This window comes from Macaca nemestrina, chromosome 3 (assembly GCF_043159975.1).
Source record: "Macaca nemestrina isolate mMacNem1 chromosome 3, mMacNem.hap1, whole genome shotgun sequence".
NCBI classification, from domain to species: Eukaryota; Metazoa; Chordata; class Mammalia; order Primates; family Cercopithecidae; genus Macaca; species Macaca nemestrina.
Window position 1 is genome coordinate 179,774,957 of NC_092127.1, and position 24,376 is coordinate 179,799,332.

Below are 24,376 nucleotides of genomic sequence, written 5' to 3' on the forward strand. Positions count from 1 at the left end.
AAAAGCCAAAAAAATTTGAAGTGAATTCTAGTCTTTGAATTCTCCTTCTTTGTGCCAGAAGCATAGCAGGTAAGCCAACATTTGAAGACTCAGTGAGTCCTAGATAACATAGGTTATTATTTCAGATTAACAGTCAGTACTAAGTGGGCATGGTGTGGGTGGTAAATTTTTAGTAATTTCTTTTCAGTAGCAAAAATGTTAGCATTGATTACTTCTGTTTTTGTATGATTTCTCCACATTTCCCAAGGTCTTGTTTTTTCATGCTTTGTGGTAAATGCTTGAGACAGAAGTCTAAAGACCAAAATGCAGTTCTCAGTATTTCAAGGGATCTTTGAGAGAGATTATTTTACCAAAACAGTGATCTGCGTGCAGTTACTAAAATCACTCACCTGATAATCTTGGGAAGTCTTGGTCTGAGGATTTAATCCACTTGGTCTTGTCAAATCTACAAGTAACTCAGCAACATTTGTGATATCAATTTCAGCTAAAGGAGACGATGCAGGGGCATTGGCCAGTGTTTGCAGGGTTGGAAGAAAAGCTTCTTCAAAGCATTCCTGATTAGTCCTGTTGAGAAACAAATTCAAAGTATGTTGACAGAACATTATTTGATGAGAGAAAAGCATGACTCCAAAAACTATTATGTATGAAATTCAAAACTACTATATATGAAATTCACTCATCAAGATAAAGTGCATTTTCATCTAGGAAAGAGCCAAAAATTCAGACAGATAAAATCTGTATCATTCTTGTCATTTATCTACTAAAGATAGAAAAAGTATCAACAACAAAATATTATAGATATAATTCATGGGGGACCTGAATTTGATGTCAAGTCAGATTTTTGATTTATCAGTATGACTCAATACCTGCTTGCATAAGCAAAAATGGGGAAGAACACGCCGAGGCAATGTCGAAGTCGAACATCCTCTTCAGTCACAGGATTGTACCACAACAAAATAAGACGAGAAAGAATCCTGCTGCTGACCAAAAGCCCAGAGAACATCAGCTTGGCTAGTCCTTCCGCAGCTCCAGTCCTAAGTTCAGATACCTAACAAAGATGACATTCATTAGAAGAAATTTATTTGTATCTCCTTTTTTAAGCTTCTCAATGTAGCCTGTCCTACAGTATTTTTACATGAACCATCCAAAAACCATTCAAGTTATTACCAATTCTTTAAAGGCACATAAAAAGACTTTCTTCACAGCTAGACTAACAATGTTAGACAAATCTAAAAGACTAGGAGACTAGATAAATGCTTAGTCTAGCCATGAAAAATTCAATTATCTTAAATTTTTTTAGAAGAACCAAAGGCCTTTTAAAACTGTTGGAAAATAAAAAGCAAAACATATATTTAAATGCTTAGCGTTTCTAAGACATAGAAAACCCTGGCCCCTGATATTAGAGGGTGGTGCCTATCTATAAGCAAAAGCTCCATAGGTAGGAGTGGCAATTTGTCTGAATAATGGATAGACTGTGAACAGAAGATGTTGAAGCAGAAGGCATTCATAGAAAGAGTAAACAAAACAAGTCTAGAGAAGACAAAGGAAAAGAAAACTGGATGTACACAGGCAAAACAATGAAGCTGGACCTTAGACCATATACAAATATTAACTGAAAATGCATCAACAGCCTAAATATAAAAGCTAAAGCCAGAAAATTCTCAAAAGAAAACAGGGATAAATCTTCATGACTTGGACTTAGAATGGATTCTTAGATAGGACACCAAAAGCAGAAGCAACGAAAGAAAAAAATGAGTGTATCTCCAAAATTAAAAATGTTTAATACATCTAAGTATATTAACAAGAAAGTAAAAAGACAACCTATAGAATAAAAGTTACAAATTATACCTGATAAAAATCTACCACCCAAACTACATAAAGAACTCTATAAAGACAACCAACCCAAATTAAAAATGGGCAAAGGACTTGAACAGACATTTATCCAAACAAAATACACAAATGGCCAAGAGGCAGATGAAAAGATACTCAACAACACTAGTCATTAAGGAAATGCAAATCAAAACCACAATGAAGTAGCACTTCATATATACTAGGATAGCTATAATTTTTTAAAAATGGAACCTAAGTGTCAACAAGGATATGGAGAAATGGCAAACCTTCTACACTGCAGGTGGAAATTTAAAATGGTTCAGTCACTGTGGAAAACAACTTTGCCAAGTTCTCCAAAAGTTAAATGACTCGGCAACCCAATTCCTAGGTATACAGATACCCAAAAGAATTGAAACAGGTACTCAAATAAATACACATACACACCATATTCATAGTAAGTAGCACTATTCACAATAGCCAAAAGGCAGAAACATCCCAACTGTCCTTCAATGGATGAATGTATAAACAAATCACCATATATACATAAAATGGAGTATTCAGCTACAAAAAGGAATGAAGTACTGATACAAGCAAGATACCATGTGGATGAATCTCAAAAATGTTATGCTAAGTTTAAAAAGCCAAACAGAGGTCACACATTGTGTGATTCCATTTATACAAAATATCCAGAATAGTTAAATCCATAGAAACAGACTGCAGATTGGTTGCTGTCAGGGCTGGCAGAAGTGGGAATGAGGAGCAACTGCTTAATGAGTATTCATTTTGGGATGATTCAAAGGTTTTAAATTAGATGATAGAGGTGGTAGTTGCCTTTCATTTTGAATGTACTAAATGCCAATGAATTGTTCACATTAACAGTGTTAGTTTGGGCCAGGCACGAGGGCTCAGACTTGCAATCCCAGCTCTCTGGGAGGCTAAGGCAGGAGGATTGCTTGAGGCCAGGAGTTCAAGACCAGCCTGGGCAACAGAGCGAGACCCTGTCTCCACAAAAAATTTAAAAATCAGTGGGCATGGTGGCACATGCCTATAGTTCCAGCTATTCAGGAGGATTGCTTGAACCCAGCAAGTGAGGGGGCAGTGAACTATGATCACACCACTGCGCTCCAGCCTGATGACAAAGCAAGGTTCTATCTCAAAAAAAAAAAAATTGTTAAGTTTTGTTATATCACTTCCACCTCAATGAAAAACTACAATCAGTATAAAAAATTTTTAATCAGTTGGTTTACATGTGTGCTATAAAAATAGTAGTTCAAGAGTACTTAAAAGAGATCTAATCCCATACCCTATCTTACATCTTCTATCCACCCAATATAAAATTATTCTAAACTATTTCTTAAAACACTTGGGGATAAATCTTAGAAGTCTCTATATCACAAATACAACGTAAAGAAATAAAAAATAACAACCCCCACTAATAATTAATAATCACTTCATTTTTGTTTATACTTCATTTCTTTGCACATACAATTTGATAGTGAGAAATTAGGTATGATAGTGAAAGTTAGGATTTAATTAAGATATTTAAAAAGTAAAATAAAAAATGTCTATCCAAATTTAAAATCCAGTAGGAAAAATAAGATATAAAGAGCATAGGGGAGGGGAACATCACACACTGGGACCTGTCAGGGGATAGGGGGTTAGGGGAGGGATAGCACTAGGAGAAATACCAAATGTAGATGGGCTGATGGGTGCAGCAAACCACCATGGCACATGTATACCTATGTAACAAATCTGCATGTTCTGCACATGTATCACAGGACTTAAAGTATAATAAATTTTTTTAAAAAATAAACAAATACATGCTGAAAATGACATTTCATAATCACAGGACTGGATTATTTCTTACCTCACTATCTAAGAAATCAGACAGGAGTTTCAGAACATTCTTAGCTGTAGCAGTCTCTTCAACTTCTTTTGATTCTTGCTCATCATCACTGTTTATTTCTGTACCTTCACAATGAAGTGTTTTGATTTTTTTAGTTTTAAATGGTTCAATCCCAAACATCATCAGTTGGTCAAAGATTGCCTTTAAAGCACTTATTTTTATTGTGACATCATCAATTTGCAAAACCTAAATCAAGATATTCCCCACCAAAAAAAGTAAATTCAGTAAAGCGTTTTAATTCTGTTTACATAAAATTAATATGTATCTTATTTTTTTCTTAAGTCAAATTTCAATGACAGTGTCAAGTCTAAAGAAAACATCACTTTTCAAAGATACAGTTAAAATTTCAATTAAAAAAAAAACACATTATTTTTACTTATTTGAACCGTAACATTTGAGAGCTATATACTTTAAGAAAAAGTTAATCTTCACAGTCAATAAAAATTTCTGGAATTGGAGTCAGGCTGAATTATATTATTTGTTCCTTTTATTTAAAAAAGAATCAACAATGCCCTCAACTATGATTTTATTTTTTTAAGATCCAGAAAAACTGTTCAATTATGTTGAAAGTGTTCTAGCCCATCTGTCAAGAGAAAAACATTATATTCTAAGCAATGAAAGGCATTCATTAGAACAGTATACTTCCAGGTTATCAAGTTTCATTTTTCTCTCATTAGCTCAATGAATTTAGAATTCATTAATAGTAAATTCAGTTTTCAACTGGACTCCTTTATGAAAAGAGGTAAACCACGAAACACAGCACTTTGTATGAGTCTATCTTAAGTTTAAAAATGTCCACCAAATTTCAAAGCCATGAAAAAAATACAGAGCTCAGTATTTATATTATAAATATATATATATATTATAAATATATATATATATATTTTTTTTTTTTTTTTTTGGAGACAGAGTCTCACCCTATTGCCCAGGCTGGAGTGCAATGGCGCAATCTCAGTTCACTGCAACCTCCGCCTCCTGGGTTCAAGCGATTCTCCTGCCTCAGCCTCCTAAGTAGCTGGGATTACAGGCATGCACCACCATGCCCAGCTAATTTTTGTATTTTTAGCAGAGATGGGGGTTTCACCACATTGGTCAAGCTGGTCTTGAATTCCTGACCTCATGATCCACCCGCCTCAGCCACCCAAAGTGGTGGGATTACAGGCGTGTGCCAGTTTACTATATTCTTTAGTGTAATTAAATTTAGGTAATTGGTAAAATAACTTGGCTCTGTAACTTGGCTTTTAAAACAAATAAAAATCACCTGTAAATAGTGAATTAAGAAAAATGGCTCAATTTTTCAAAACTTTTAAAGAAACTTCAAGAAACTTCCTGATTGCCAGAAATGGTCCATTAGGAATCCAGAATGGTCCATTATGAAGCAACACGGGACAGCTGGGTCATTCTATCATCTTTAAAATATTACCTTCACTTGCTTTCCAGGAAATTACACCATTCCTCTTCTATTATCCAATTCACCTTAGCCACTACTGGTTCCTCTTCATCTCCCCTACTTTTATCTGAGGCTTAGGGTCCTACAAAGTTGACCCTACACTCATTTAATCTATACTCATTCCTCAGGCAACATCCTATCTCTAAGCATTGCGTACTATCAGATACTATCAAAAGAATAAAGACTTCCATTTCACCATCTTGGACCTCTCCCCTATACTCCAAACTCACATATAAATGCCTATTCAATATATCCACTTGTAACTTAAACTGTAAACTTATCATGCCCAATACTGAACTCCTTATTTCATCCTATCTGCCATAAAACCTGCTCCTCTGCATTCCCCATCATAGGAAAAGTCAACTTCATCCATCCAGTTATTCTGGGGCAAATCTTTAAATTATCCTCTACCTTTCTGTCACATACCACATCAGATTCATTAGCAAATCCTAGACTTAAATTTTCAAACTTAGATTACCATCCTGCTCACAACCTCAACAACCACAACCCTCATCCAAACCATCACCTTCGCTTTCCTAGATTATCAAATACCCTCCTTAGTAGTAGTGTCCCTGCTTCCATGCTTATACCCCTATTTAATACTAAGGATCTGCAAACAGCTCAAATCCATTCAACCACCTGTTTTTGCATAGCCTGCAAGTTAGGAAGTTTTGCATTTTCAACTGGTTAAAAAAAAATTTATTACATGTGAAAATTATATGAAATTCAAATTTCAGTGTCCATAAAGTTTTACTGGACTACAGCCATACTAATTCATTCATGTATTATCTACAGCTGTCTTCACACTACAAAAGCAGAGCTGAGTAGTTCAGACAGATCATATGGCCTGCAAAAATCTAAAAATATTCACTCTCTGGCCCTATACACAAAAGGTTTGCCAACCCCTCCCTGGTCTACACCACTTTATGCCCAGTCAGATCATAACAATCCCCTACTCAAAGCCCTCCAATTCCTTTCCATCTCATTTATAGTGAAAGCTGACGTCTTTACAGTCTATAAGGTTCCAGAAGACATGGACATCGTGCTGCCAGCAAACCCTTTCCTATTATTCTTCCCTTTGCTCAATCTTTCCTAGCCATATGTTCTCTTGTTCCTTGAGCACACCCAAAGTCCTACACCCCAGGGCCTCTTCCCTTGTTCTTGCCTCTCCTTGGAAATCCAGATAACCAGGTGGTTCACTCTTGTGCTTCCTTCTGGTATTTGCTCAAATGTCAACTTATTAGTGAGGTCTTTCTCAACCAAACAGTTCCCTCTCCTCCTTCCCACTGCTTAGTCCCCTTCTCTGCTTTATTTTTCTCTATCTGATACATTGTATACATATTTTTCACTGTGTGTTTCCCCTTCTAGAATGTAAGCTCCATTAAGACAACACGTTTTATCTTGTTTTATTCACTATCTACCTACTTTATTTTTCTAAGTCTAGAACAGTTGCTGGCATATAATATGCACTCCATAAGTATTTGCTATGTGAATAATTAAAAGCATATCTTAAATAATTGGCGTTTCATCTTTTTCTACAAACACATTTTAATAAGAAAACAAAAGATAAAAGTATTGCATCTCCAAAGATTATCCATAATAATCATCATCATCAATAAGCACCAGAATAGATAAATTCAGAGTATTAGCATTATCACCACAGAGTATTTCAGAAAATACAATTGAGATTTGTCACAAGATAAATCCTACCTGCAATAGTAATACGAAGTGTTTACTTGCAAAATCCTGATTCTGTAGTCCACAGCATCCCAAGCATAAAACAGCCAGGTTTCTTACAACAGGATGAACACTTATTATTCCAGGAAGAATCTAAAATGAATCAGAAATTTTCCATATAATTTCATAGATCTACTTCATTTCCCTATTGTCTATTACCTCAAAGATGTCATTTTTCACTTTTAAAGAAAAGGTAAGTATTAAATTGCTAAAACAGAACAATAAAGCCAGAGTGACCTCCTGAAATAGGGTCTGATCATGAGATACCTCCCCTCCACCTGCTAAAAGGGACTCAACGGCTTCCCAATGCTCACAGAACAAGATAAAACACTCCTTAACATGATATATACTATTCCCTATTGTGTAGTTTCTTTTCCAGTCTTCTTATACCATGCTACCTCTTGCTCAGTTTGTTCAACTAGTCTGGTTTGGATTCAATGCTATCCAACAGAAATATAATAGAAGCCACAAATGGGAACCACATATGTCATGTTAAATTTTCTAGTAGCCACATTAAAAAAAAAAAAAAAAGTGAAACTAGTTTTAATATATTTATTAACTCAATATCACCAAAATATTGTATCTGTAGTATTTAATCAATGTAAATACTATTAACAAGATAACTTACCTTCTGTTCTTTGTACTAGTCTTTGAAACCCAACATGGTTTTTTCTTTTCTTTTCTTTTCTTTTTTATGAGACAAGGTCTCACTGTCACCCAGGCTGGAGTGCAGTGGCACAATCTCGGCTCACTGCAACCTTAGCCTCCTACGCTCAAGTGATCCTCCCACTTCAGCCTCCCAAGTTGCTGAGAGCACAGGCCCGAATCACCACATTTGGCTGATTTTTCTATTTTTTTTTGTAGAGATGGGGTTTCACCATGTTGCCCAGGCTGGTCTCAAACTCCTGAGCTCAAGCCATCCGCCCGCCTTGGCCTCCCAATGTACTAGAGCACAGGCCCGAGTCACCACATTTGGCTAATTTTTCTATTTTTTTGTAGAGATGGGGTTTCACCATGTTGCCCAGGCTGGTCTCAAACTCCTGAGCTCAAGCCATCCGCCCGCCTTGGCCTCCCAATGTACTAAGATTACAGGTGTGAACCACCATGCTCAACCCCCAACATGTTGTTAATCCTTACAGCATATCTCATTTTGGACTAGTTTTTAAAAGCCATGTGTGGCTGGCAGCTACCATATTAAACAGTCTTCTCTTCCTTTTTCATATAATGTCTACTCAAATATCAGATCAGGGTCACCTTCCATGAATAGGTCAAATCCTGTTATTATAAGTTCACATATGGCCATATAGCTCTTCTTCATAGCAAGCACTAATAGCACAAACTTTCACTTATTGATGCTCCTCTCACTAGACCAGATCAACATGGGCAATCTGTATCTATTTTGTATACCATGTATACTTTATTCCCAGCACTTAGTATGTAACAGATGTTCAGTAAATATTTGCTCAATGAATAATTTGAATTTTCCCAATGAAAAATTTATTAAATCTTTTATTTAAAACACAGTAACTTCATAAAAATACAACTTTTATCCAAATATCTTTTATATTCCTCTAATCTCTTTCAGTCTTTAACCACGGATTTTTATACACTTAAAATCATTGTGACCATTCAATTTTGTGTTTCTTCTTCACATAACACTGTATATCCTTTCCCACATATATACAGTCTTCATATTTACTACTTCAATTTTGTAGGACCAGACATAAAATACCCAAGTACAAACTAAGCATCACTTTTCACTAAAGATAACTGCTTTTCTAAAAATAAAGCTAAATTCTAATGGTTGAGTACAAAACAGTACTTCTCCAGAAGCTCTGAACTATTAAAACTGGTTTTCTTTACTACATTCAGGAACTCATGACAACCCAAGGAATTAGACTTCAGATTATATTCATTGGCTATTTCTCACTAGTACCAAGTAAATACAATTTTGAGAGACTTCTGTAAGAACCTGGCTACATACAGAATTTGCTTAGAATGAGTAGTACTATCAAAAACAACAACAAAACAGTGCACTAATACTGTGGCCATTAGCCTCATGTGGCTACTGAACACCTGAAATGTGACTAGTCCAGTTTAAGATGTGCTAAGACTTAGTATGCAAAACAGAATGTAAAATATTGCAACAGTTTTACTAGTGAGTAAATAATGAAATGATTAATATTTTGGATATACTGGATATATCCAAATAATACAGTTGGATATATTCAACATACTAAAATTATCCTTTTTTTTTTTAATGTGGTTACTAAAACATGTAAAGTTACATATGCTTTGCACTATATTCCTTATCAGAAAGTAATGTTCTAGAGTCTTACAGTACTTGTGTCCCTATGGGAACTACCTACAAAGGGTTATTTTAAAAGCCCTTTAAATATAATAAATAAATTCCTTTCCCAGGGCATAAAATATGATTGTCTCAGTCTCATTACATAGCACAATTCCAGTACTTAAATATTCCTGGTATGTTTCAGTATCTCCTCTCTTACTATTCAAAAAATGAAGATATTCGGTATCTCTTTCCAGTATAAAATCATTTTTTCAAATCTTTAAGAGACTGTAACTTATATATCAGGTCCTTTACAGGCATTATCTTATTTAATCCTCACAATATGAAGTAACTGCTATATATATATATTTATCATTTATACTTAGATATTTAAGACAGTAATCTTTTCATTATTTTGATTTCTAAAGAACATATTACTTATAAAATAAGAAAGGAGTGGACTAAAATAAAGCCCAAGAGAGCCATCAACATACCAAAGATTCGATGATTCCATTCATGGTTGCACTTAAGCCTGTTGAAATGGACATCTGCTTCAACAGTTCATAGCATAAAATAAGACATTTCTGCAATGTTTCAGCATCATTCTAAAATGAAGACAAAATATTCAGCATTAGTAATATCTTCTCCCCATCCCTTAAATGTTTGCTTTCTCAGGGCTTTGTGTAGGGCATACTGTCCCTCTATATAGACTCTGTAGGTGATCTTACAGCTATCACAGATAGTAAATGGTAGAGGCAGGATTTTAAAATTGACAACTTCAGCCAGGCGCAACAGCTCACACCTGTAATCCCAGCACTTTGGGAGGCCATGGCGGGTAGATCACTTGAGGCCAGGAATTTGGGGCCAGCCTGATCAACATGGCAAAACTTCATCTCTACTAAAAACACAAAAATTAGTGTGGTGGTGCACACCTGTGGTCCCAGCTACTTGGGAGTCTGAGGCACGAGAATGGCTTGAACACAGGAGGCGGAGGTTGCAGTGAGCTGAGATCATGCCACTGTGCTCCAGCCTGGGCGACAGAGGGTTGCCTCAAAAAAAAAAAAAAAAAATGTCTAATCTTCATCCTGCCTAATTATCATCTCCAAAAAAAAAAAAACCTGACAACCTCGTTTATCATCTATGAGCTAGCCCAGCTATTTTCTAAGTTTCAGATTCATATATACAACTGCTAAAAGACATCTCCTCTTGGATGTTCCAGTCTCCTCAAACTCAACATGTCCAAAAGGGAACTCATCATTACACAAATGTCTCCTCTTCCTTGTTCTCTAACTTCATGCCGTCATCACCATCTACCCAGTTGTCTAAACCAAAAGACCTAAGATACATTCCTGACTCCCTTTTCTCCCTGTTACTAATTTCTAAATACCTCTGAAGTTCATCACTACTTTCCACATCCACTGTCATTATCTTGTTCAGACTACCACCATCTGTAAGTCTCCCAACCCTACTCTAAGTCTCCCAACTATTATGCCTGTCTAAGCTTTTACTACTCTCCAATCCATTTCCTAAACAACAGTGATCTGAGACATAAGACTTACCTAACCACTTAAAATACTAGTGGTTCACCATGATCCTTAGAATACAAAATTTTTAGTATTGCTTACGCAAGGCCTTACGTGACCTAGGTCTTAATTTTTCCCCAGATTTCTCTCCTGCCTCTCCCCGTCAATTCTCTAGTCACATGGACCTGAAGTTTTAAAACACAACAGGCATTCTTTAACTTCTGGACCATCACAGATGTTGTTCCATCTGTCTACAACATTCCCTCCATAATTCATTGAGGAGAGACAGCACAGAGTGAGTCACAAGCACAAGTCTAGAGCCACTTCTTGGGTTTAAATCCTGCCTCCACCATTTACTATCTGTGTGATTTTTGGCGAGTTACTTGCCCTTTGTAAAATGAAGATAATAATAGTACCAACCTCATAGGCCTATAGTAAGAAAAGAATGAATTCACATTTGTGAAGTAATTGATGCTGTGACTACCACAGAAAAAGTATCCTCTAACTGTTAGATTATATTGTTATTTTTATTCTAATCTCAGGATAAAACATGTCTTCCTCTGGGGAAGCCAACAATACTCTACCAGCATTAGATACCTCTCCATAAAACCTCTATACTTCCCTGACCATAGCATCCATTATGCTCTGTTGTAGTTGCATCTTAACAGATTTGTAGCCCTCAAACAGGACAAACAGACACATAAATGATCAAAGCGAGTCAAGTTAAACAGATGATATTAACCATGATAGACTACTTTTGCTAATTTTAGAATTTTAAGCTACAGTTTGTCATTTTTCAGATGATATTTTCAGTTTTTGCTTTAAATTTACTTTCCAAATTTAATAGCCTATAATGGCCCACAGACTTTGTCAAATAAAAGCCACCAGTAATAAAAATAAAATTCAGGCATACTCTCTGGAAAGGTGGGTGCTGGAGTTGGGATGTCTATAGCCAAAGAGATCAGAAACATAAGTCATGAAACTCTCCTATAGAGTCTCCTATTTAGCATTCTTTTTATGAGAATACTCTAATCAACACATCCCAAAATCACAATAAAATGATGTTCATTAGAAAAGGCAAGATCACAAAAGAAATTAAAGTTAATATCAAATATTAATTGATACCTATCTTATGTTTACACATTTATCATTTGTTATAAGACAGAATGGTATCAATACCATTAACAAAAAATTTCTTTAGGGAGGAAAGAAATAATCCATTTAAGAGACTACTTTAAAAAAATTTTTTTTTTAATTTTTTTTTTTTTGAGACGGGAGTCTTGCTCTGTCGCCCAGGCTGGAGCGCAGTGGCGCGATCTCCGCTCACTGCAAGCTCCGCCTCCCGGGCCCACCCCATTCTCCTGCCTCGGCCTCCCGAGTAGCTGGGACCACAGGCGCCCGCCACCGCGCCTGGCTAATTTTTTGTATTTTTAGTAGAGACGGGGTTTCACCGTGTTAGCCAGGATGGTCTCGATCTCCTGACCTTGTGATCCGCCCGCCTCAGCCTCCCAAAGTGCTGGGATTACAGGCGTGAGCCACCGCGCCCGGCCAACAAACTAATTTTTTAAAAAACAAACTACTGAAAAGCAAGCTTTAAATGTTACTAGACATATAAGTTTAGTATGTCATCAAAAATAACAAAGCTGCTTAGCTTTTTCTAAAAACACAAAAGTAATTTAGTTTTAAAAAATGCAGTTACCATAGAAATTATTTTGCTAGCAATAAAAAAGAAAGGTCATGGATCTTCCACAAATAAGAGAAAAATGGATCTATTTTCCTTTTTTAAACCATTCAAGACAAAAATACCAGAAAACTCAGATGTGAACCACTGGAAAGCTAGCTTCCCTGGTAAGAAATACTTCGGATTCTAGAGATTAGCATGACAAGGAAGCAAATAAAGTCCTACCTACAATAATTAAAGTTAATTAAGGCCTTTCAAAGTCCAAAAATAGAAACAGGGAAAAACTTTTTTCATTTTAATTCATGTCACTGTTATAAAGTGCTCAAAGTAAATATATTTTGGCAATTCTAGAAGTTAGAGAAAATAAGATTTAGTTGAGATGATTAATAACACCTGAGATTTAGTATGAAAAAAGTTACCTGTACCTTCTCTATGTGGACTTCTTTAATTTCAAGTTGCTCTGTCTCTTTCAAAAGGTTTATTCTGGCATCTTCTAATGCTTTTATTTCTTCTTTTAATTCTGATGCCCGATTAAAATCCTGTAAGGTAATGCAATTTTCCAAAGCTTCTTTGGCTTCAATAAGCTTAACTTTTATTTCAGCCATCTAAGGGAAGATATAAATTGTTTCAACATTGAACAAAAACTGTTAATATGAGTATCTGTAGCAATTCAGACACATTATTTAATATCTCAACTGCCCAGAATTTAATGAGTCAGGCATATGCAAACTCATAATTTTCCTGACACAGAGATCTGCATATCTGACACTGACATATGTGGTAACATTTTAAATATTCTTATAGTTTAACAATTAAACAATAATTTGACTATGTGAGAAACATTTCAGAACTGCACAGCAAGAGGAAAGAATAGACTTGTACAACTACATTACACTCAAGCACTTTCATTTAAAAGAGACTTACCTTGAGTTCTTTCTTTCTCACATCAGCTGGATCATCATTAACACCAACAGTAACAATGGGCGCCCGAATCTCTGAGATAATTTCTGTAACCTGATAAGTTAAGATTCAGAGTACATGCTTTAATATATGTTTGATATATCAGCAAATAGTATCAAAATTCTATATAAAACTCCAAGTAGTATCCACCATATATTGAATAATAGAGCAAAAATATACAGATAGAAATAGCACATACTCTGTTTGCTAGACAATTTTAGAAAAAAAAAATACATCTGACTACAAAATGAAATTATTTGAATGGAAAGTAAATAGGCACACAGACACTGAAAGTAAATTATCCCTCATATAATGTTTGAAAAACAGAAAAATGAATTATGGTGCTTAAGATGAGACACTAATAAATTCTCTGCCTGAAATCCTCAACCCTTGTCTTGTTCAGCTCTGTAGGATTTAAACACAGAAAAATGGAATATCCTTTTATTCTTCCTTTGGGTAAACAATGCATAAATAATAACAGTATAAGGAAAGACTTTCCTTTCAGAACCACTTGTATATTGGAACTGGTTGATCAGGAAAAGGCTGCCTCCCAAATAAAAGTATTTAAGCAGATGCTGAATAACAACTAAGTATGTTGTAGAAGGGGTGTATATATAAGGAGAGGATGGAAGAGATGACCTGTGAATTAACCTGCAACTGAAATTACATGATTTTTACGAAATAAATGATATAGATCTGTCTTTTTTGGCTATGCCAGAAAAAAATAGAACTGAAATAGTATTATAGTAAACAATTATTTCTGTATTTATCAAGCAATACAGAACAATACTTTTATGAACAATACCTCATTGAACAATGAAAGGTAGATTTCATTGCTATTCTTATTTGCAGACATGTAAAAAGGCAGAATAACTTGTCCAAGGCCACAAAGCCAGAAAGTGTCAGAGGAGATTCTAAACCCAAGTATGTATAATTTGAGTAAACTCTCAAAAACACTAGCACCCAGTGCCTCATGGACAAAACCATACCCCACTTGTAACTTCCTACCAAACCTGCTCCATTTCAAACTGATTCAACAATAACAGGTACACTAAGAGGAAGAAGGTGATTTTTAAAAACATTCTGTGTATGTAAGAGATAGATAATTGGTTTTAAGAAATTTTAAAACTCATTAAAGAGACAAAACTAAAACAAAACAAAGACAAAACAAAACGTTCTAAAGAGAAAATAAGACAGTATTCAATGTCATTGACCAAAACCTCTTTATCAACAATGAGGAAAATTACTTACAATTTGTGTTCTCTTATTATCATCTATAATGATGTGGAGTAGTCTTTCAACAAGACAAGAAACCAGGGATACTGGGATTGTGGGTAAAATAAGAATCTCCTGTAAAACAGCCAGCAGTTTTTTTCTGCAGTCAAAAAGAACTAATTTAAATATCATTATGACGAAACATGTTCTATGTCTAACATTCACCTACTCTGCAGACTTAATTATGTTTGTTTCAGTTCTTTCACTTAGGTTTATCACTATAATAGGTACAAAACTCTGTATGTACAGACTTTAGGTCAAATATTCTCATTCCACACACAAAAATTTTTTATAAAACACCCTATGATTTTTAATAAATCAATAGGATAAAATGACAAAATACCAGAAATGATTAAACCTTTTAGAAAATGCTACTAGCCTTAATAAATCTAAACAGAAACTTTTAACCAAAAACTGCAATTTCATTGATTTATTCTGAAGAAATTGAACTAGAAATATAAATGTATGTGTATATATGGAAATACATAGAAGGCAAAAGGGAAAAGCAAAAGGGAAAAAACCACTTTAGAGAGCTAGGGTAAATATGTTTAGTTATATTGTAAAAGGACTATATTTCACTATAACAAATTAGAAGGGCAAATTAGAATGAGAGTTAACATTTAAACATACCTTCCTCCTTCTTCATTGGTATCCAAAGACTTAATAATTAGAATCAATTGTTGACCTATGAATTCTTTTGTCATCAAATTTCCAATATAGGAAAAATCACCTCTGTGTTCTTCATTAACAACTGGAATGCTCTGCATATAACTAAAACAAGCAGAATTAATAAAGTAGAATCTGTTAAGAAACATCAAACAAGAGTTGATTCCCACCATTAGGTCAGAAAAGGGGCATTTTCAGGTCATGTTAGTTTAAATACATACATGTCTATACCATGTAATTTGATCTACAAACTCAATTCTATGCCACCGTCATTAACTTTTGCAAACAAACTTATAGATGAATCAAAAGAATTTGGAAAATGTATTTTCAATAGTGAGTCAAATTTTCTATGGGAAATTTTCAAAAGGTACATATTTATGTCTAACTGATAACTAATTATTTCAATGTCACTAGCATTCTCCCAATTATAGATGGTCCCCAATTACATATGGTCCAACTTACAATTTTTCAACTTTAGGATGAGTTTATCTGAGAATTAAACTCATTTGACTTATGATGTAGCCCCACTATAAGTCAAGAAGTATCTATCAAGTTCTGAATCCCCTGCCCAAAAATCCAATTAGTCATAAAGATTTAATCTTCAGTCAGGCACACTGGCTTACACCTGTAATCCCAACACTTTGGGAGGCCAAGGCAGGTGCATCACAAGGTCAGGAGTTCGAGACCAGCCTGGCCAAGATGATGAAACCCCATTCTCTACTAAAAATACAAAAAAATTAGCTGGGAATGGTGGTGGGCACCTATAATCCCAGCTACTCGGGAGGCTGAGGCAGGAGGATTGCTTGAACCCAGGAGGCGGAGGTTGCAGTGAGCCAGGATCACACCACTACACTCTAGCCTGGGTGACAGAGCAAGACACCATCTCAAAAAAAAAAAAAAAAAAAAAAAAAGATCTAATCTTCATCATGCCTAATTATTCTTTTATTTTAAACAATTGTAACAATAATTACACAAGTAATCCATGAACACAATTAACTTTTTTTAAAAAATCAGAAAAATATAAACAATTTCACAAATGTTTATTATTCTTTCTTAGGAACCCTACTAATCTCTGTATATCCCACCACCATCAGCTACCTTTTATTTCACCCTTTTATTGTTACTACAGACATCACCACCCAAACTAAAGCCCTTTATAATCCTCACCAAGAGGGCTGTATATTCAGTAGCCTCTGCTTTTTGTGTGGAATTTAAAAAGCTACTTAAAAGTAGAACTAAGAGTTTAAGCTTACTGAAGTGCCTTTAAGATGGAAGTAACATGAAAAACAATCCTGATCAAAAATGTCATTTAAAAAATGTCGCCAGGCACAGTGGCTCACACCTGTAATCCCAACACTTTGGGAGGCCAAGGCGGGCGGATCACTTGACGTCAGTTCAAAAACAGCCTAACCAACATGGTGAAACCCCATCTCTACTAAAAATACAAAAATTAGCCGAATGTGGTGGTGGGCACCTGTAATCCCAGCTACTCAGGAGGCTGAGGCAGAAGAATTGCTCGAACCTGGGAGGCAGAGGCTGCAGTGAGCCAAGATCACGCTACTGCACTCCAGCCTGGGCAACAAAGCAAGACTACATCTCCAAAAAAAAAAGTGAACAAAAATCAAGTTACAGAAATTGTGGTATATTGTATAATGAATGAGTATATTCTCATGTATTACAAGGTGATGACCAAGAGTAAATAAAAGCTCATAAATTTCTGGCCACAAGATTAGGACTTTCAAGACATCAGCCACCCTTTGGGTTCTAGTAGGAAACTAAGGAAAACTACACAACTGATAACTATCAAAATCAACCAATCAGTAGAGTTACTCTTTTCTGACAGGCTAAAAGAAAACCTTCATTTATACTCATCTTTGGATCTCTCCCCACTTCTCCAGCCCAGCTTTAGCAAAATGCATAGCATCTTGGCCGAGGGTATTTTTTTAAGTAAATTCAAACAGTTGTTTAATTTATAGATTAAAAATCCCCAACTGCATAAATACAACTTAAAACTGACCCACCAATTTTAGTTACCATGACATCTTCTCTTAACCATTTGTAAAGATATTTATTATAATGAAGAGACCACTCAAGAAAGTATTTTAAAGTCTAAGAATTTATACTTAAGACGGCTTTCAACAAATTTTATTGTTGTCCTTTTTACTTACTCTAGTTTGATAATCCTCACGTCCTTGTTTGCTCTTTAAGTGAGCACCTCGGTTAACCTAAATTGTTTCACATCAGAGTTCTCAGTCATTGAATCTACTGCCTAAAACATACAATATGTCTGAAACTATATTCCTGAGATTATCAGGAAACAATTTGTCAATTTGTTTCTGTACTCAAGTATACTAATCCCATCTAGTCATATTGCTCCAAAAAGACAGTCATTCTATTTTTCAGGTATTCTTTCAACAATCACTAAAATAAATTTCTGAAAGTTTTCCTCTTTTTTTTTTTGAGACAGAGTCCCACTCTGTCGCCCAGACTGGAGTGCAGTGGCGCTATCTCAGCTCACTGCAAGTTCTGCCTTCCGGGTTCATGCCATTCTCCTGCCTCAGCCTCCCAGGTAGCTGGGAATACAGGCGCCTGCCACCATGCCCAGCTAATTTTTTGTATTTTTAGTAGAGACGAGGTTTCACTATGTTGGCCAGGATGGTCTCGATCTCCTGACCTCATGATCCGCCTGCCTCGGCCTCCCAAAGTGCTGGGATTACAGGCGTGAGCCACCGCACCTGGCCGAAAGTTTTCCTCTTTAAAGGTGAAGAAAATAAGCCAATGAGGTTAAAGTTCCTTACTTCAAAACTCAAAGACTGAGTGACAAAGGAAATGTTAATCCCTGACCTTTCAGAAGGGAGGAACAAGCTCTTAACAAGTCACCTTCTGATGCTGTCCTTGAGGAAAACTCCTCCCGCTTTATGCCATTTAAATATTTAATATTTCCTCATACTTTCTTGTATTTTCACTACCTCCTATAAACTTCTTTTATATTAATACATATTATTAAACTTTGCCACAAACTCATTCCTTTTGGAAACATTTCAACATGGCCCAAACAGCATTATAATGAATTCCCTAATTAAACGTCAAAGTCTGAAATAATTAACATTAAAACGCTCATTAGATTCACACAGGTTCTTCATGATGTTAATATGGGCTTGAGCTATAGTTTCCCTACTGGCTCATATTTGAGATACTTATCCTAGATTTAGGATTTTTGTGGGGGAAATTTAGAGGCATGCACAGCTTTGCTGCCTAACATCTATGTGAGATCATTTTAAACAAAAGCAGAGAAGTGTTATTTCATACAGATAATTCAGGCCCATAATTAATATTATATGGAAGCTTTTTTTAAAAAAATACATCAGGCTGGGCACTGTGGCTCACGCCTGTAATCCCAGCACTTTGGGAGGCCATGGCAGGCTGATCACGAGGTCAAGAGATCAAGACCATCCTGGCCAACATGGTGAAATACTATCTCTATTAAAATTACAAAAATTAGCTGGGCATGGTGGCACGTGCCTGTAGTCCCAGCTACTCAGGAGGCTGAGGCAAGAGAATCGCTTGAACCCGGGAGGCGGAGGATGCAGTGAGCCGAGATCGCACTACTGCACTCCAGCCTGGCGACAGAGCAAGACTCTGTCTCAAAAAAAAAAAGCATAGAAGTTAGAGTTAAAAACCTACATACCAATATCTCTCAAAATATACATATATTATGCTTTGGTGTAGCAACTTATTTCTTGGAATTAACCCCCAAAGGTACCCAAAAATGTAAAGGAAGTTTAACATACTTTTGCTTTTATCAGGGAAAAATGGAAACATCCTAAATGTCCATCAACAGAGGAATAAATTAAATGTTACCACCATACTATGGAAAGATATGCTGTTAAGACTGTAACAGCATCTATTACATTATATATGTACCAATATATAATGATCTCAGGTATCAGCTGAAAAAAAAAAAACAGTATATATACAGTGTTATATTTTTAAAGAAACCTATATTCAAAAAATGCATATAAATGCAGAGAAAGAGGTTTGAATATATACCCTGTATTTTTTAGTTGCTAATTCTAAGGGTTGCTAGAATCTACACTTAGTTGCTAATCAGTGGGATTGAGGAAATAGGAAATAAAAGGGGGATTCCACATTTTTATTCTATATACCTCTGTATTTGAATTTTGATAAGAATGCATTCATATTTTTCTTATATAATTTTAAAGTGAAATAAAGTAATCCAAATAATTTCTTAATAAGTATAATTATGATAATCCAAATTGTTTTTGAAAAAACTTTAAAACATGAAGCCAGATAGTAAGTTTTGAATAAATAAAACTGGCCACAAAGATCCACGCTGTAAACTGGAAAACAATGGTTCGTGTATCAAATCCAGACTACTACCTGTTATATAGCTTGCAAGCTAAGAATATCTTAAATTTTTAACTGATCATTTTTTTAATTTCTTATTTTGCTAACACACGAATATTAAAGTTCAACTATTTAGTGGCCATAAAAGTCAATAAAAGTTTTCTTGAAAAACAGTTATTTACATTGTCTTTGGCTGCTTTTACGATACCATGGCAGAGTTGAGTCATTGTGACAGACGGTATGGCCCACAGGACCCTAAGATATTTATTATCTGACACTTAACAGAAAATGTGCCAACCAATTTCAGAAATAATATATCATCATTATCAACTTTATGCAGAAATGGTCATACTTATATCTTAACAGTTTTGAAGAAATGATCCTAAACATAGTGACTTGCTCTTTCAGTATACAGACCAGCACAAGATATTCAAAAAGACTCAATGTATATAACTACCCCTGCATGTACAAAAAATGGATTTTTAACCTATTCACAATTAAGCATGACTTTGAGGAAGGGAGCTGGAAGGTTGACACATGCAGCAACACAATCACTTTCCAAACTATAAGAAAAAAAATTTACCTCAGTAAATAGTCTGCATATACTACAGGCTCTGGCAAAATCTGCTCTAAAAATTCTTCACCTTCATCTCCTTTTGATTTCAAATATTCACAAAGGGCACACCAATACAAAGCAATTTCAGGAGTTAATGTTTCCACTGGAATCAATTTCCTTCATTTAAAAGAAAGAGTGTAAGAGAAAGCATGATCTTTTTATCATTAAAAATGGAATAGTACAAAAATGGGAATAAGAACATTTGCTTTAAAACTTCCACACTATCCTTTTAATTAGTCATTAATGTATCCACACAAAAAGGAATGAAGAAACTTAGAACAAAAAAGAACCAAATAAGCAAACATATACTAGGGGTGCATGTTGCTGGATTTTCTCATTGTAGGCTAATTCAAAAATCAAAGTAAGAAATTGAAGGGGGGAAAACACTTAGCTAAAGTAGATAGTCTACGATAAAGCAACAAGTTCTTACACCAGGAGGGGCAAAAGGAAGGGAAAAAAGATATTCATCAGACTAAAAGAAAACAAGAGAGAGATAAGATTAAAGGTATTAATATAATCTTAAGCTATGGGGATGAAAAAAAAATTAATTGCATAAGTTAATCAGTATTACATTTCAAAGAATGAATCCTTTATGTACCTGCTATCATTGTTTTTACAAAGTCCCACCAGTTCACTGAGAGGAGTCATTGAAAACAAGGCATTGAGAACAGAGACTGCCACTTCAGAAGAATTTTCTACATCCAACCGATGAAGCAACTGTAAGATATTTCCTTCAGAGAACCGTAACCAGCCTTGGAGAAGATGCTTCTGCATAGCTTGTTTCACAGCATCTATTGAGTCATTTGAAACATAGGTGAACAAAGGCTCCCTCTAGCTTCCATCTCTTGTATTTTGTCTTTTAATTAACAAAGTCAATATTTACAATAGAAATAGTAGAGGTTAAGAGGCACAACTAAGGAGATATATATATATATATATATATATACTTTTTGTTTTTGAGACAGAGTCTCGCTCTGTCACCAGGCTCGAGTGCAGTGGCACCATCTCGGTTCACTGCAACTTCCACCTACTGGGTTCAAGCGATTCTCCTGCCTCAGCCTCCCGAGTAGCTGAGACTACAGGCGTGCGCCACCACGCCCAGCTAATTTTTGTTTCACCATGTTGGCGGGAATGGTCTTAATATCTTGACTTCGTGATCCAGTTGCCTTGGCCTCCCAAAGTGCTGGGATTACAAGTGTGAGCCACAGCGCCCAGCCAACTAAGCATATTAAAGGAAAAAAAAAAGAAGTACCGTGATACTGCAAAAGTCACTGTGATGGCCACTTACAAATAAAAATGGAAAAGGCTCAGCACGAAATACCACAGCCTACACAAATATCTTTACATTCCTTCTCCCCTGGGTTCAATGAGCTTCAGGTGTTAGCCCAGAATATGTAATAGCTATTATTTCACTTGTTACCTGATTTCATCTATTATACAATTGCTATTTGCAGTAGTGAACTATACAAGCATACATCACCGAATGAACCTTAGTCTTAGCTTTTAAGGTCATCCTAGTAATTAATTCTCTGACAATGCTTTCAAACTCAAGTCGGTTTTCTCACTATAGCACAATAGAGCCATCTTGGCCTTCTCGTGGGAGTTAAAAATTTCAAAAAATATCATTCTTATAAGCAGATTGTCTTAGGCTCCCCAACCCCTGGGCCATGGACTAGTACCAGTCTGTGGCCTGTTAGGAACCGGGCCGCACAGCAGGAGGTAAGCCGTGGTCTAATGAGCATTACCGCCTGAGCTCTTCCTACTGTTAGATCAGCAGACGCATTAGATTCTCTTAGGTGCAGGAACTCTATTATGAACTGCGCACATGAGGTATCCAGGGTGCGCGCTCCTTATGAGAATCTAAGTAATGCCTGATGATTTGAGGTGGAACAGTTTCATCTGGAAACCATCCAGTCCGCCCTCTGTGGAAAAACTTCCATGAAATCGAAACTTGGTGCCAAAAATGTTGGGGAATGCTACTCTAACAGAAAAAAAAAAAAAAAAAAGGAAAATTATACTGGTCTGACCATTCCTAACTGTTGTTTCTGATACACAGAACACATTCATACCAAGGTATACACATAAGGAACAGCATTTTTTTTTTTTAAGGAAGAGAGGGCAAACAGATCTTTTCCTACTTCTAACATGAATTAGCTCTACAGACTTAAGTATTGTTTCTCCATCTGTAAAACACAGAAAGGGTGAAAGAAATAAGCTCTGCTCCTTCAAAATACCAAGATCTTGGCTGGATGCGGTGGCTCACGCCTGTAATCCCAACACTTTGGGAGGCCAAAGCAGGTGGATCACTTGAGGCCAGGAGTTCAAGACCAGACTGGCCAACATGGTGAAACCCCGTCTCTACAAAAATATAAAAATTAACCAGGCATGGTGATGTGCACCTGTAATTCCAGCTGCTCAGGAGGCTGAGGCAGGAGAACCACTTGAAACCAGAAGGCAGACATTGCAGTGAGCCAAGATGGAGCCACTGCACTCGTCTGAGTGATAGAGCGAGACTCCGTCTCAAAAATATATACATATCAAGATCTTTAGCCCTACGTTTTCTATATAATACATCAAGATAAATTTCACAAGGTTCATGGGACTGGCAGGCTTACTTGACCTGATTTGACACTTTTTTCCTAAACCTTGTTAAGTCTAACCTCAAAATCTACTAAAGTTTTGTATATATAAAGTTGTTTATCTTACCTGATCTGTCATTAAGACCTTGTTGAAGGAGCATTACTCTCTGAGCAATGGACATAGCTCTCATATGAACCTTTTCAGCTAAAACCTTAAAAATAATTTATAAAGATGGTCATTAACCTCAACACAATTTACAGATTTCATAAGAACATCACCATCTTAGAAAATTACCCAGGATCTCCAACATTAATACCTGGTAACACACTTAATACAGTAAGATTCTACCTAAATCACCTGTGTTCTCCATAAAACCTCAATTGAAGAAATTATTACATGCCAAGTATTTTTCAAAGGCACTTTAAGAAAATGGCTTCTTGTCCCTTAAGAATATGCCAACACAAGACACTGAACTTATTTACCTGATAAGCCAGCTTTCTGACAGCCTCTTTCACATCCTTGGTGCGCCCTACAATTTTTGGCAAAGTCTTTGCTGATGGTGCAATACATGATAACACTGCCCGTCTAACTTCTGGATTTGAATCATTTTCAATCAAAGTAGCATATGCTAAAAATAAAGCAATACATTTTGGTACTGAAGAAATTATTTATTTAACTATAGTCATAAAATAACACACATTTTGATATTTTAAAATGCCTTTAATATGATAAAGATAGGCTGGGCACGATGGCTAATGCCTATAACCAGCACTTGGGAGGCCAAGGTAGGTGAAGAGCTTGAAGCCAAGAGTTCAAGACCAGCCTGGGCAATATAGCAAGACCCCTGTCTCTACAAAGTAATTTTGAAATAAAAAATTAGCTAGGCATAGTAGTGGCGATTCCAGTTACTTAGGGGGCTGAGGTGGAAGGATCACTTAAGCCCAGGAGTTTGAGGCCGCACCTCTTCTATCCGGCCTGAGTGAGAACCCATCTATAATAGAAATAATGTCCTTTTTTTAGCCTTACACATTAAGTTTTTTTCCCACCAACTTCCTTCTCGCTATGTTGCCCAGGTTGGAGCCAAAGTGCTGAGATTACAGGCCTGAGTCACTGCTGCACAGGTCACCAACTTCCCTTCTAAAGACACAAGGGGGAATTAGTCAACGGACTGGCTCTAAGGCCAAAAGTGAAAGCAAATAGCCCTAACAGTCATGGTAAATTAATCATAAAGATTATGTCTGTGCTACTCCTCAGTATTTAAGAGAAAGCTTAATATAGCAGTTTATTTTAAACTGATATGGCTTTATAAGGGCCCATTATTTTAGTTTTTTAATGAGACCTAAAAGGAAATATTTTTCGGTTTTATTCATTGAAACAAACTCATTTCTTATATTTAAATATATTTATCTGTACTTCTCACATCTTTCCCACTCAATTATTAAGTACATGTTGACTATCAAATATCTATGTTTAGTTGATGGGTGCAGCACACCA

General features: G+C 35.8%; 1 protein-coding gene across 1 annotated transcript in view; it reads right to left on the reverse strand.

Moving 5' to 3' along the window:
* The window catches only part of LOC105487873 (non-SMC condensin I complex subunit G), a 32,900-nt gene that overhangs the window by 5,240 nt on the left and 3,284 nt on the right, over positions 1-24,376 (reverse strand). Inside the window, exons 4-16 of the mRNA XM_011751503.3 lie at positions 23,365-23,510; positions 23,009-23,093; positions 20,901-21,093; positions 20,270-20,419; positions 15,283-15,423; positions 14,629-14,752; positions 13,342-13,431; positions 12,843-13,022; positions 9,708-9,818; positions 6,897-7,016; positions 3,698-3,922; positions 867-1,048; positions 390-564 (exon numbers count right to left, since the gene is read on the reverse strand). Coding sequence (XP_011749805.2) covers positions 390-564; positions 867-1,048; positions 3,698-3,922; positions 6,897-7,016; positions 9,708-9,818; positions 12,843-13,022; positions 13,342-13,431; positions 14,629-14,752; positions 15,283-15,423; positions 20,270-20,419; positions 20,901-21,093; positions 23,009-23,093; positions 23,365-23,510 — 1,922 coding nt within the window. The remainder of the gene's footprint in view (positions 1-389; positions 565-866; positions 1,049-3,697; positions 3,923-6,896; positions 7,017-9,707; positions 9,819-12,842; positions 13,023-13,341; positions 13,432-14,628; positions 14,753-15,282; positions 15,424-20,269; positions 20,420-20,900; positions 21,094-23,008; positions 23,094-23,364; positions 23,511-24,376) is intronic.